We start from the raw sequence: 13,590 nt of genomic DNA on the forward strand, positions 1-13,590 counted from the left end.
ACAAGGAGGTGGAAAGCTTCTCTCTCTACAAAAAGAGAGAAGCCTAATTTTTATTTTTTATTTTTGTTAATGAGGCATATGGCCATGTGTCGGCTTTTGAAGGGCACTGATGTATAGTTTCGTCAATTTTATGAAAGGAAGTATTATCTTCATTTTTAGCAATAAGAGACGTACCATCTATAATACGAAATGAAATCGATGTGGGCAAAAATAAAGTTATTAAATCACAAATATTAAAAAAGTGTTTAACCCTTGATTGTTCATCAATGGGAAACACTTTGGGAGATTTTTTTTTTTTTTTTTTTTTTTTTTTTTTTTTTTCTATCGTACATTGAATTTTTGATAGAATCTTGATTTTAAGAAGAGTTATGACTTTATTGTTTTTTTGTTTTTAGGATCTCGCTACACCACCCTGTAGTAGAAACTCATTCATGAGAACCTTGCTTGCCGATGCTTGCCATATCTTTTTTTTTGGATGAATAAAATTTTCATTCAAAACACAAACAAAACACCTAAACACACCAACAAGAAAGTTAGAACTCAGTTCTTTACATCAAAACAAGAAACACCCCACCCCAATCAAACAATTACAAATGGTCTCCTACAAAAAAAAAAAAAAAAATCACAAGCTAAAAAAAAAATACCGCCACCCATCAAAGAAAAAAAAGAGCTTCATTACTCATTTTGAACCAAGATACTAAAAAGGAATGCTCCAATTCTCACAAATCTTGACATTTTCAACAGTATGCTTGAACTTTCCTTTGCTCTTCCCCATGATTCTTGTACTAATCTCCCAACAAATAAGCTGTAATATTTGCTCCTCAGAATTCACCCTCTTGCAAAATTTAATACTATTCTGGTGCTTCCATATGTGATATACAGTTGCTCCAATAGCCAATTTACACACAGTGCATTGCAAACTTTTTTCCTTCCATGCCTTCATGCCTTCCCTCACCACCTCATCCCAATCCAGCCAAATAGGACTAACCAAACTTTTAAGCATCACTTCTCTCCATAACCTCTTACTCCAATCACACTAAAAAAATAAATGCTCCCTACTTTCAATAGTATGGTGACAAGATAAGCACTTCATATCCCCTGCCATACCCCAACTTAGCAATCTATCTCCCGCATACTTTCAATAGTATGATGCTTGCCATATCAAACTTGCTTTCCTTACCAACGATAGACCTATAAAAAGGTATCAAACCCGAGGTGTGCATTCTCTTCCTTTCTCATTCTCTTGCTTCCTATCCTCTCCAAAATCATCCTTCTAATTTAGGTATTGGAGTGCCCTCAGCTGGCATTCGCATCAAGTCACTCGAGTTTGTTTTTGTGTTTGCAGGTATTCATGCCCAGTTTACCGAGGTGCGGTCAACTGTATCAACACCGGGTTTGGAATTTGAATAACTAGGTCCATCAAATCTAACTCAGAAGAAAAAAGATTATGGATTCCGTCTTGAGAATAAATATTCCCAATAGATTCAATGTAATTGCCCAACATGCTAAGATTCAATCAACAATGATTTTACTCACTTGCCAATTAAAGTAATCAACACATTCCTTTTAGTTCACTAATCTCTCAGAATTAGGAGCACTACTATTAAGGGACGTGAGAAAATATTTAATGACAATATTTTTAATATTTTTCTCACAATGGTTCACCATGTCATCATTAAAACAAACCATCTTGATCAACATATTCTAGTATTATTAGATAAAATATTTACCAATTATATCACTAACTGAGAACATTTATCTTATAGTTGTAATTAGCCTATGATTTTATGTTTTATGTGCACCAATCTCATTGTATGCATTTAAATTGTATTAAATATAACCATAGATCTATATATATTCATCAAATGAATAACATTATGCCCAAAACAAATCTCAAATAGTAAAACAACGTTTATTAAAATTAAGAAATGTCAACAAATTAGATTTTTAGAGGGCATTATTCCAAACAACAAGTGACAAGCAAGGTGTTGGATTATGATAGATCTTAGTTTTGAACCTTTCCTAGACACACACGACAATGATCACCATTGTGATTCAAGCATTTGAATATTTTTAAGGTATGGAAGCATATGTTCAATTTTTTTTTTTCCTCATTGGGCACCACCGAGTTTGAAACTATAAAAACACATTTCAAATTCAAATGGAGATGCTATATGGAATTCCTTTTCCGGTCACCTCCGGCTGCGAAAATGGCTTTAAAAGCTCATACGGCACAATCCCAGCTCCTACTCTATTCTTGAAATCATTGCTTCCATTCCTTTCATCGATAATGCGTTCAAGCTCTTTCAATCTCCCATTAAACCGTTCAAAAGCCATCTTTATGGCCGGATCTTCAGCCCATGAGGGCTCCATCTTCTCTCCAAGGTACTCCTCGTCCGGTGAATGATTAGACAATATGTCCAAAACAGCCATTATTCTTGTTGCTTGAAGTTGTGAAGGGAAACATTTCAAGAGTGCAAGTGCAGGTTTTTTCATGAACTTTTTCCATTCTTCTTCAGTAGGGTCTTCTGTGGGCATGCTGGTTCTGGCAATGGTAGGCCGGTTAGGAAAATAACCCGCGTAAGCGTATTGTCTGAAGTTCATGGCTGCATGGTGACCAAAAGTGACCCATACGATTGTTGTGATGATGCCAATTAGGTCTTTGGGGGTTTTGAGGACCGGCCACCAGGGTTCGTCCTTCTTGTCGGCATGGCCGACCGTTCGAATTTCTGTCCACCATGCTTGGAGCTCTTGATCAAACTCTACAAGGCAAGGGTTTGGGTAGTAGTGCTTAACATAATCAGTGACCCGTAATTCGATGGTATCCCATCATTGCAAAGGGGTAGTCTTTAATTGTTAGCTTTAGTCCATGAGGAGCAGTTGGATCCTCAACAACCATTCCCCTACACAATTGCAAAAACAATTGATATGGTAGTTAGTTTGGACACAATGATAAGCCATAGTACTATTAATTAAGTAATTAAATTTACTAATATTTGTAGATTATTTGATCTTGAGACAAACCAATTTATCATCAGGATTTCTTTGTAGGTGAGTTTTCAGATCAAATATCAGTTCTATTTATCATTCAGCTGAGTCACTCTAAAAATCACAACTCCCGATGATTCTATGAAATTATTGAGAGGTATAAAGGAACCAAAACCTCCAATCAAATCATACATAACCTCACATGATCATGACAAGGAAAATTTGTGAACCATACAGCTCCAATTTGACTTATCCTATTGTTGAAAGATATGTCCGAGTAAAGGACTTTATCACGTGGACTTGAGCAGTACAACCGCACGAGTCCATTTCCGGCCACCATAACAAAGTTCTGCACTACATTTAGAAGGACAAAACTAGCTTGCTATTTTTGATTAGTTGATATAACGAAGGAAATTGACACTTCTCATCATATATATATATATATATATATATATATATATATATATATATATATATATAGTGTACCAATTATATGGAATTGCAAATTTTTGCGAAGAGTTTGAATTCCTTGTAGTGTTAATAATATGACTTTTGTGTATATGGATTCATTAGAAGAAAATTAAAGAGGCTTGAATTTTATGCAACAGAAATTTCAAAAAGTATTTCTGTCACTTGTGATCTCTTCTTTTTCATGATCAACGACCATAGCAATCGCTGTTTGCTGTCCTATTAATTAATTAATGATTTTTGTAAGTTTTCGTTGTTGTAAAATCTTTTCGGATTCAATTCTTGCTATTGAAAAGAAAAAAGATCATCTGGCTCATCCCATTGAAGTTTCTAGCAATATTCCTTGCTCTTATTTATCCTAATTTGCCATATGATCATCTACCTTCTTGAAATACACATTTCAACTTCAAATGGAAATGCTATAGGGAACTCCCTTTCCAGTCACTCCAGGCTTCGAAAATGGCTTCAAAAGCTCATACGACAAAACCCCAGCTCCGGTTCTGTTCTTCAAATCCTTGTTTGCATTCCTCTCATCAATAGTACCTTCAAGCTCAAGTAACCTCCCGTTAAACCGTTCAAAGGACCCCTTAATGATCGGATTTTCAGCCCATGCAGGCTCTATTACATCCCCCAGATACTCCTCGTCCGGAGAATGATTTGATAGGATGTCCAAAACAGCCATCACTCTTGTCGCTTGAATTTGTGAAGGGAAGCATTGTAAGAGTGCACCTTCGGGCTTTAGCAAGAAGTTTTTCCAAAATTCTTCAGAAGGATCTTCAGTGGGCATGTTGGTTCTAGCAATGGTAGGCCGGTTAGGGAAATAACCAGCATAAGTGTATTGTCCAAAGTTTACGGCTGCATGGTGTCCAGATGTCACCCATACAATCGTTGTGATGATTTCGATAAGGTCTTTTGGGGTCTTGAGAACCGGCCACCAAGGTTCGTCTTTTTTGTCGGCGTGGCCTACTGTTCGGATTTCTGTCCACCATTGTTGTAGCTCTTGATCAGACTCTATGAGGCTTGGGTTGGGGTAATAGTGGTTGACATAGTCACTCACCCACTCTTTGATATTGTCCCAAAGGAGGAGGCCGTCATTGGCAAATGGGTAATCCTCAATTGTGAGCTTTAGGCCATGTGGAGCAGTTGGATCTTCAACTGCCATTCCCCTGGCAGGTAGCAAAATCAACAAGTTAATGAACATATATGTGTGTTAATTTCGAGACAATATCTTTAGTTCGAAGGTTGTCTTTGTCAATTCACTCAATTTCAGTTAAATATTCAAAATGTTAAAAGCCAAAAAAATTCATAAAGCTGTGGAAATATATATAAGGAGAATAGCAGAATAAAAGAAAACAGAGACAAATAATTTTCGAATCCATTAGGATAGATACCTACATACAGGGCTATATTGTGGTTTTATTACTTAATATGATTGTGTACAAGAGACAACGTTCGAATCCAATCTAATTCTAATCAAATCCCTCATTTAGGGTAATTCAATCATCATTATTTCTCATATATTCTAACATGTACCACTTATTAAAGAGAAGTTTAAACCCATAAGTGAAGTAAAATGCTAAAGTATTAATGAAATGATTAAATTTAATCAATTTTTAGGATAAACGTTGATTTAACAACTTGCTCAAACAAAATTTAGTTACGAAATCACCTGTTAATTAAGTCAGCTGGCAATGCCTGTAAGTTGAATTGCCACTGCTGGTCATAAGCAGCGGAGCTCAACTCAATGGAGTACTTGCCAGGTGCAAATGAGGTCTCAATGATCCCTCCTGCATTAATAAGTGCTTCTCGAGCAAGAGCATTAATCTCCATAGTGTACCGAAAATGAGGGTACAATAGTCTATAGATAGGGTGCACCGCACTGAGTTGCCTATTTGTTGCAATTATATAAGGTTCTGTAGCACAATGAGTTCTGAGCCTACAAAACATATGGAAATTAAACTTCCATGTTAATAGCAATGTATATATGAATTAATACTAGTAGGAGTGAATTGGAGCATGTGTAAGTACCAATGGCTAACAAGTTGGTGATAACCAGAGTCATGGGCAAGAACATGAGCTTTTGCAATCCTCCATAGCCAGATACCTGTAGCATCCCAACTAGGCATGTGAACCTCTTTCCACTGAGGCTTCCCATCTATTGGTGGCCGAGTCAACTCAATGGCTAGTGGCCTTAAGGTGCCACCTGGGGTTAGGAAGAACACTGTCCTTGATCCGTACAAAGTTGTCCCTTTAATCTCTCTTACTTTGCTCACATATGGTAACAAAAGGTCATGGTAATCTAGAATGAATAACTTCTTTTGATGTATGGCCTACAAATTAATGACACAAACTTTATGTGTGAAAGAGAAAGGACCATTTATATGTAAGTTGTATGATATTATGTTACATACCTCATTGACCGTCATTAAACCTCCAATCTCCTTTTGAATCATTTCTGTAGTGATTGCTGATTCTGGCGAACCATAAATCTTTGGGTCGAGCTTACTCTTCAATGGCCATTCCTAGAGAATTTTCATGCAGATTTTTGGCATTTTATGTAAAAAGTTAATCCTAGTTAATCCCGCCCCACACACACATATATATAATTTGATGGGTTTACACATATATATACGCTTTGATGGGTTACTTCTTTTGGTCATATTGCTAGAAAGAAAAAAAATATCTTAATGATTTAATCCATGAGATAAGCATTCGCTATAGTTTAATGTTATTTATCACATATTTCACACACTTTTTTATTTTAATTACTGTCTAACATAAAAATTCACATAAAACACGTCATGTTAACCGATACGAAATGAGTGTGAAGGGTGATGGCCGCTCCTTCTCCTCTACATTTGAACATTATATATATATATATATATATATATATATATATATATATATATATATATATATATGCTTGAAAATTAGATTTTATCCTTTTTAAAGTTAGATTGGGCTTTCATTTGTGCCGTGACTTGTTTCAAGAAGAAATTTTGGTTCGGCTCTTGTGCTCATTGCTTTCATAATTATTGTCCAAAAATCATACCGTGATTAACTGTATGCTGTAGGGGTTGAGGCCAGCAAGAGTCTGCCTACCAAATTCAGCATCCCTAAACCAAAAGAATTTGTCTCCTGCATAAATGTGTGCCAAAAAACTACCGTTTAGAGAGAAGATGGATGAAGGCATAAAGAGACGATATATTTAAGGGTAAAGTTATCTCACTATCCATTGTTTCTGGTGTCTCAAACCGCAACACATTTTCTTGTGTATCATTGATAGCCTTGAGCAGCCTGGGCAGCACGTTGCGGAGGGACTGCGTGTTTTGGTTTTTAAGGGGAGGCAAGTTAACCCCCTCGTTGAAAAGCGAATCTATCGCCGTGAAGTATGGAAATCCGAGTTCTGTGTCGATGATCGCCGCCTCTAACGACGGTACCACTGCATGTAGCACCGAGGATACTGCCTTGACTGAGAACGTTAGCTGTTTTACTTCCGAGAAGCTCTCATCCCGAGGAACATACACGCTACTGCTTCTTTTCTCCGACAATGGATCTGCGTGCAAATCAATTGTTTATACTAACTTTCTCATTCATTTTCTTCAAAATGCATCAACACCTAAAATTACAAATTAACACAGTTGTTCATTATTTTATTTGTTTTATGTTATTTTATATGTTTTTATTTATTCCTGAACCCTAGGATATTGAAAAGCCATGCAAAACTGTTGAAGTATTGATTAAATAATTAAATTTAACTTTTTTTTTTATTTGTTTAAACTTCTTAAATAAATGGTAATTTAGCATGGTATCGGAATTAAAGGTCCTGAGATTAAACTTTGACTCCGTCAATTCACCTTATTTAAATTAAATATTCTACACACGTTTGAGTTCACATGTACAAAAAGTGTTAAAGTATTGATTAAATTATTAAATTCATCTCTTTTTATTAACTTAAATTTTTAAAACAACTGATAATTTAACAAAAACATAAACCTATGGCACAATACAACCCTATCATGTCAGACCTTTTTTTTTTAATTAATATTTTATGAGTATGGAAAGTTTTCTCCCTTTATTCTTTCATTTTAAAAGTAAAAAATAAAAAATAAAAAAAAAAAGAACTTTACGTTGATGTGAGAGTTTATAATTAAAAAAAAAAGAAAAAGAAAAAAAAAAAGAACGACAATGTGACAAAAAGCACAAAACAAATTTCCACATTGCGCGTCCATAAATTGGTAAGTTGTGAAAGTTGTGATATACGAGGAGAAGTCCTGCTATATGGCTGTCAAAAGTCAGATAAGTATTTGTTAAAGTTTAATGTGACTTTATTTTTTTTTAAAAAAAATTTGTAGAAATCTCTCTATTCCCCCATTTTGTTTTTTTTTGTTTTTATTAGTTAAATTTTTATAAGTTAATATTTAGTTTTTAATGCCTCAAAATTTGTTTTTGAATTCAAAACTAAAATTTAGCGATGAAAAGTTAACCATTTAAGGATGGTATTACTCAAAAAGAATTCAATCATCCTAAATTTGGTGTTAATGTTTCAAATTTAGTGCTAATATTTCAAATTTAGATTCTCCTTTAATTTTAAAAAAAAATTTGTAAATGTCTGACGCTAGGCAGTCGTAAATCTCTACTCTACGAGGAGATAAAAGTAGAGGTTATGTTTGGCAAATGAGTGGACTTAGGAAATGGGCTGAATCTGTAGCAGATTTGATTAACGTGAAAGAAAAAAGTAAGAATGTTTTGTATAAAAAAGTAAAAAATTTTGTTTTGTAATAATTTTTTTATTTGAATAGTAATAAAAAATTATTAATATTATGTAAAAAATAAAAATATTAAAGTTGATTTTAAAATTTTGGGTCTGGTCAAGCTAGTACGGCTTCGTTGTCAGACGTCACCATCAGATCAGACAACGCATATAATGCTTTATCTTAGAACCACACAATTGCTTATCACGGATCAATAAATATCACAGAGACTATATAAAATTAATTACTATCTTATCCCATAATTAATGAAATAACAATCAATTATGTATTCTCTACTCAATACAATAAGATTTTTTTTTTTTTTTTTTTTAATTTAATTTAATTGACAATAGATTGAGCATATCAATTAAACGAAGATATAACTATAACCTCGGCCTGAAATTTGTTTTTAAAGACATATAGTTAATTAAATGTTTTAATAAAATAGTAGTTTGGTATTAAAAATCATACCTGTTTCGGTTCGCGGGCGTCCTGTTCGGCAACGTCTGGGATAGGGGTGTTGTTTGCCGCCGAGTACCGGTCTCTTAAGATCTGCACTACTATCAGGATTTCCTAGATCGTTATACACATCATAATCATAAACCCTCTCGAAAGTCTTGCGTTCTCCTTGTCCATTGCCTCTCAAAATCTTGAGCTCTTCTTTTCTTAGCCTCCTCAGCCCGTTTGGTGTCTGGGATGGCAAGTATGACTGCTCCACAACACATAACAAACAGAGACAACAACATATATTAAACTTCCATTGTTGTTAAAATTTATATAAAAGGCTTAAAATAAAATAAAATTATGGTTTGGATTATTCTGCAAGTTGGTTAAGTTAAAGGGCTGAATTCAGAGTAAAATTCCATTCGTACGGATTCTTATTTAATTTGTTTCGAATTAAGGATTAGTTATGAGTGGTTGAGATGACATATTCCATTTTGAAAGGGACTAATTTTGAATCTTTGATACTAATCAAATAAAATATTGACAAATTGGCTGCTGGACCATAAAGGTTAATTAGTGGATGTGGGCAAAGACAAAGTCCCCGTTTACAACTTAGCCCCCAAACCTTTTGGATTTCTGTATCAGAAACGTGTGGGAAATTTTGTTAATTTAATCACCTCCATAAAAGCTTAATTAGATCGATTTATTTAGATTACTGCATGCATGTATATATATTAATTTATTGGTAATTAATTAAATAAGTAAAGATCGAGGAGGCAGACCTTGTTTGCAAAGAAGACCCTCTTCTGAGGATTGTCATTCTTTGAATGAACCCATGAATTACAGTTGATATTTACGGGGCCATTAGGGAAGCCACTGAGGACAATATCCTTGATGAAAATCTCCTTCTGGCGCTCATTCTCCACTAAAATGGCCCCAACCTCCCCGAAATCTGCTGGAACTTCAAAACTAAACTCGTATTTCACTTCCTGCTCAGCTTGGCCAGTCTTTTGTTCGTACCCTTTAATTGTCTTCTTCTCTAATCCCGTCCCTTCAAATTACACAAATTAATATATATTAGGCACTCACTAATCCAAATCAAATATACATATATATTACATTTTTTTTTAATTTTTTTTTTCTTGGTACTTGAAGCCCTAGCTAGCTAGGCTAGCCTGTTTATTGTTTCTTTACATCGGACAAACTGGGACCATAGTCCTTTTCAACTCTCCCTAAAGATCCCAGGGGACCATATGAAGGACCAGTAAGATGCTCTCTCATTCCAGTGTCTAGTAGGGTCGGCTAGACCAATAGGTGAGTGAGGCGCTCACGTAGAGCCTCCGGATTTGGCCTAAAAAAAAAATTTTTGCCCAAAAAAGATTTTTCATAATTTTCTTTTTTTGTAATTTAAGGCACCCCCCTCCCCCCCTTCTTTTTAATTAGGCCTATTTTTTTTTTCCTAAAAACTTAAGGCTTCTAATCATGATAAATAAGTAATTTAAAAAATGCCTCAATTTAATAAGGCTCCAATATAATAAGCCCATGGTAAAATAAGACTAATTAACCCAAAAAAGCAAATATCTTTATACTTAAAAAGAGCCTATATACTTATGCATCCGAAATTATTTAATATTGAAAGATCATTCTAACTCTACCTAACGACACATTTTCTTTCCTTTCTTTTTCTTTCTCTCTTTTCTTCTCCACTACCGGCAACCTCTCCTCTTATCTTCTTTTTTCTCTTTCCTTAGTTTCACTCAAAACAGAACTTGATGAAGAGAGATGAAGAGAGAGAGAGAGAGAGAGAGAAACATGTGTTTCAATTAGGTAAGGATTCATTAAAAAAAATTGATTTTTTTTTTGGTAAGGTTTATTTCTATGCTTGATTTTTCTTGTGGATTTTGAATGAGTTTTTGTCAATTTTTTTTTATTTTTTGGTGGGTTTTGTCGAAACTGGTGTATCAAAGATGTAAAGATTCATAAAAAAAAATAATAAAATTTTTTTTTTTTTAAAAAAAAAGATTTTTTTGTTTTTAATGTTTATTTTTGTGCTTGATTTTTCTGGTGGATTTTGTATTGGTTTTTGACAAATTTTTTGGTGGGTTTTGTTTGAAACAGAGGTGTATCAAAGACTCAAATAAGGAAGTTACTGCCACGGTATATATATATATTGTTTTTGATAATTTTGAATGGGTTCTTGATAATATTTCTAAGTTTTTTTTTTTTTTTTTTGTTAGTTTGCCTATTGTGTGCTTCAGTTTTGGAACATATACTTAGCAGAGATTTGGTGCGATTCTTGGATTGATTCATAAATAAATAAAAATTTATTTTTTTATTGTTGTGTTTATTTTTGTAAACATTAATAAAAATCAGAATTCTAAATATAATAATAATATTAAAATAAATATTATTTAATTAATATATAAATATTAAAAAAAAATAACGCCCCATTTTAAAGTTTAGCCTAAAATCCCAAAAAAAACATTGAGCCAACCCTGATGTCTAGACACCTTGGTTTGAAAATTCGCAAGTTGGATGGTGGGGATATGTCTTCGTCTTTCACGTACTTTCTCCTACATACGTAGATAGACATAAAATATACATTAATTATGTGTTGGAGATGTTCTTGTACGCACACGACCCAAAACAGCGAGAGAAAAAAAAAACAAAAACAAAAGAAATCTAATCTTTGTGTTAGGTGGTGGAGATGGTCTTCTATTCCTTGGATGGAGGGGTGAGTTTTTTGAGGTAATAATCCTTTCCTTTCTCAATAATTAGGTTGACATGAAGACTCAAAACCATATCTTGCTAGCTCTCTCAAGAACAATAATTTTTAGGACTTCCATGAGACTTAAAACCATATCTAGCTAGCATCTACAACAAGGTTTTAAACTAATTTTTAAGTTAAATTTAACAATTTTGGTGCTCTAACAGACCTTTTAGAATAACAATTTTTTAAAACTTTGCTACAGTGAACTTTCATATTTAAAAGTTTACTGTAGTACCTTCTAAACATTTTTTATTCTTTCTTTCTCCTCTCTCCTCTATCTATAATAAAAAATAGATTAAAACACAATATTTATATAAAGTAGATTGTTAAATAAATAGCCAGTTGGAGTTCATTGTAAAAAAGTAGTAACTAAAAACTAAAAAAAGTTGATTTTGAGTGGTTAAAATAGCCCACAACTGCTGGAGATGCTCTGAGAGTAATTAATCAAGTTCTTGCTAGCTACTCTGAGAGTAATTAATCAAGTTCTTGCTAGCTAGTTCAATCTGTTCAAAGTAAAACATTAAAATTACAACCCTTTCAAGATTGAGAGATTAACTAACACCTTCTCCCTTTCCATTTTTTTGTAATAAAAAAATAAAAAAAAAAGAACATTAACAAACAACTTTAAACAAAAATTCAAAACTACGTACCTTCATTTTTTACCTCATATCAAAACATTTTTTTAAACCAAAACACAACTTCTAAAAAAGGGTGTCAAATTAACCAACCCTATATATATATCGTTTAATATTTTAATGATCAAGAAATTATTAAAATATAATAACAAAATATATATATATAGCATGCATGCATGCGGGATTAATAATCTGAATGAGATAAATTAAAACATACATTAATTAAAAAGATTGGTGAATGAAGTTTGATTAGTTAAATTGTTGGGGGTATAATTTTGTTGAATCAGTAACTTACTAGGATCAAGCTCGGTGCTAACAAGCTCCAATTGGAGTTTTTGACCAAGTAAGTCTTTTATATCATCGATCGCTCCGGCTAACCCAAGGTTTGAGAGGAAGCCACCAACGGTTAGTTTCACAGTTACAATAGCTTTAACAGAAGTACTAGATTCCTCAGTAGAGCATGCTACGACTTTAATGTTGCTGGGGGTGAAGCCGACTCGAACACTTTTGATCTTTTTTCGGAATGAGTGCCATGAGATGGGGAGAGAAGCATTGCCATTGCCATGAATAAAGGGCTTGAGTTGCAGGAAGGGGGTTTGGGTGGAGTACTGCGACAACTGGTGGTTTAGCTGTGGTTTCAACATCTTTTTGGTTTGTGGGGAGAAGGAGATATTTGAGTTGTGGTTGGAGGATAGAGAAGCTCCCTGCTAGGGTTTTATAGGAGTTATGGTGGGTGATTGAGCAGGTAAGCTATGAAGAACAGGACGTTGAGAAATATGAGCATGATTTTCTCACGCGCTTTTCTTTAGTCGTTTGCACGTGAGAAACAGTGGAAAATTAGGATCTGATTGTCAAACTTTATTTTATGACTTTTAAAAATCCTCATTGAGTTGGAAGGATATTATCAATAGAATATTCGGGACAAATAAAGAGTGAAAATGAGGTTAATCATTTGGCTTTTCTTTTCTTCTTTGTTTTTTTTTTCCGGCCCCATGGAGATAAATAAATAAGGGACCATTCAAACACGCCAAGCTAGTACAGGGTCTTAATTACATATAAAAATAAAATAAAATAAAAATGTATGGCCTTTTTTACACACAAAACTAATACTCTCTCTATCTAATTCACTCCTCTTAATATTAAGCATAGGATGTTTTCCGGCCTCTTGGGATTGGTGTCTTTTAGGCATGGATGTAATCATGAGGGTTTTTCATTTGGAGGAGTACTAAAGTTTGATAAATAAGGAGTTAAGCTTAATTTTAGAATGGTCAAATTTCATTTTAGGCAGGAATAAAATCACGAGGACTTTTCATTTGGAAGACTATACATATATATATCAACATCAAGTTAATGGTGGCCGTAGAATGATTCAATCCCCGGCCCATATCTCATTTTCTTAGTTTGACGCTTCACCGGCCGCCATACAAACAGACAAATTATAAGGAAAATGGCATAATATATCCTCATAATTTTCTTATAATACGTATAAGGCTTTATTATACAACCAGATGAAAGGAAAATCATATGTGAT

The 13,590-nt window shown here is 33.8% G+C and overlaps 1 protein-coding gene and 1 pseudogene across 1 annotated transcript; both read right to left on the minus strand.

The window, feature by feature from the left end:
* Positions 1 to 2,157: 2,157 nt before the first annotated feature.
* Positions 2,158 to 2,899, minus strand: LOC132163730 (linoleate 13S-lipoxygenase 2-1, chloroplastic pseudogene; annotated as a pseudogene).
* Positions 2,900 to 3,752: 853 nt separating this feature from the next.
* LOC132163733 (linoleate 13S-lipoxygenase 2-1, chloroplastic-like) lies at positions 3,753 to 12,823 on the minus strand. The gene is made up of 9 exons (XM_059574101.2): positions 12,355 to 12,823; positions 9,437 to 9,705; positions 8,682 to 8,919; positions 6,686 to 7,012; positions 6,509 to 6,594; positions 5,868 to 5,978; positions 5,485 to 5,786; positions 5,126 to 5,392; positions 3,753 to 4,622 (listed from the first exon to the last, which is right to left on the minus strand). Exons 1-9 carry the CDS (start codon positions 12,701 to 12,703, stop codon positions 3,863 to 3,865), a joined length of 2,709 nt encoding a protein of 902 aa, XP_059430084.2. The 5' UTR covers positions 12,704 to 12,823; the 3' UTR covers positions 3,753 to 3,862.
* Positions 12,824 to 13,590: the final 767 nt, after the last annotated feature.

This window comes from Corylus avellana, chromosome 8, assembly GCF_965113065.1.
Source record: "Corylus avellana chromosome 8, dhCorAvel1.hap1.2, whole genome shotgun sequence".
Classification (NCBI taxonomy): Eukaryota; Viridiplantae; Streptophyta; class Magnoliopsida; order Fagales; family Betulaceae; genus Corylus; species Corylus avellana.

Coding starts and splice junctions, on each gene's coding strand:
- LOC132163733 (XM_059574101.2), bottom strand. CDS start 12,703: ATGTTGAAACCACAGCTAAACCACCAGTTGTCGCAGTACTCCACCCAA. Junction 8,920..9,436: donor GGGTCTTCTTTGCAAACAAG/GTCTGCCTCCTC, acceptor GTTGTGGAGCAG/TCATACTTGCCATCCCAGAC. Junction 5,979..6,508: donor ACAGCATACAGTTAATCACG/GTATGATTTTTG, acceptor AAAATTCTCTAG/GAATGGCCATTGAAGAGTAA.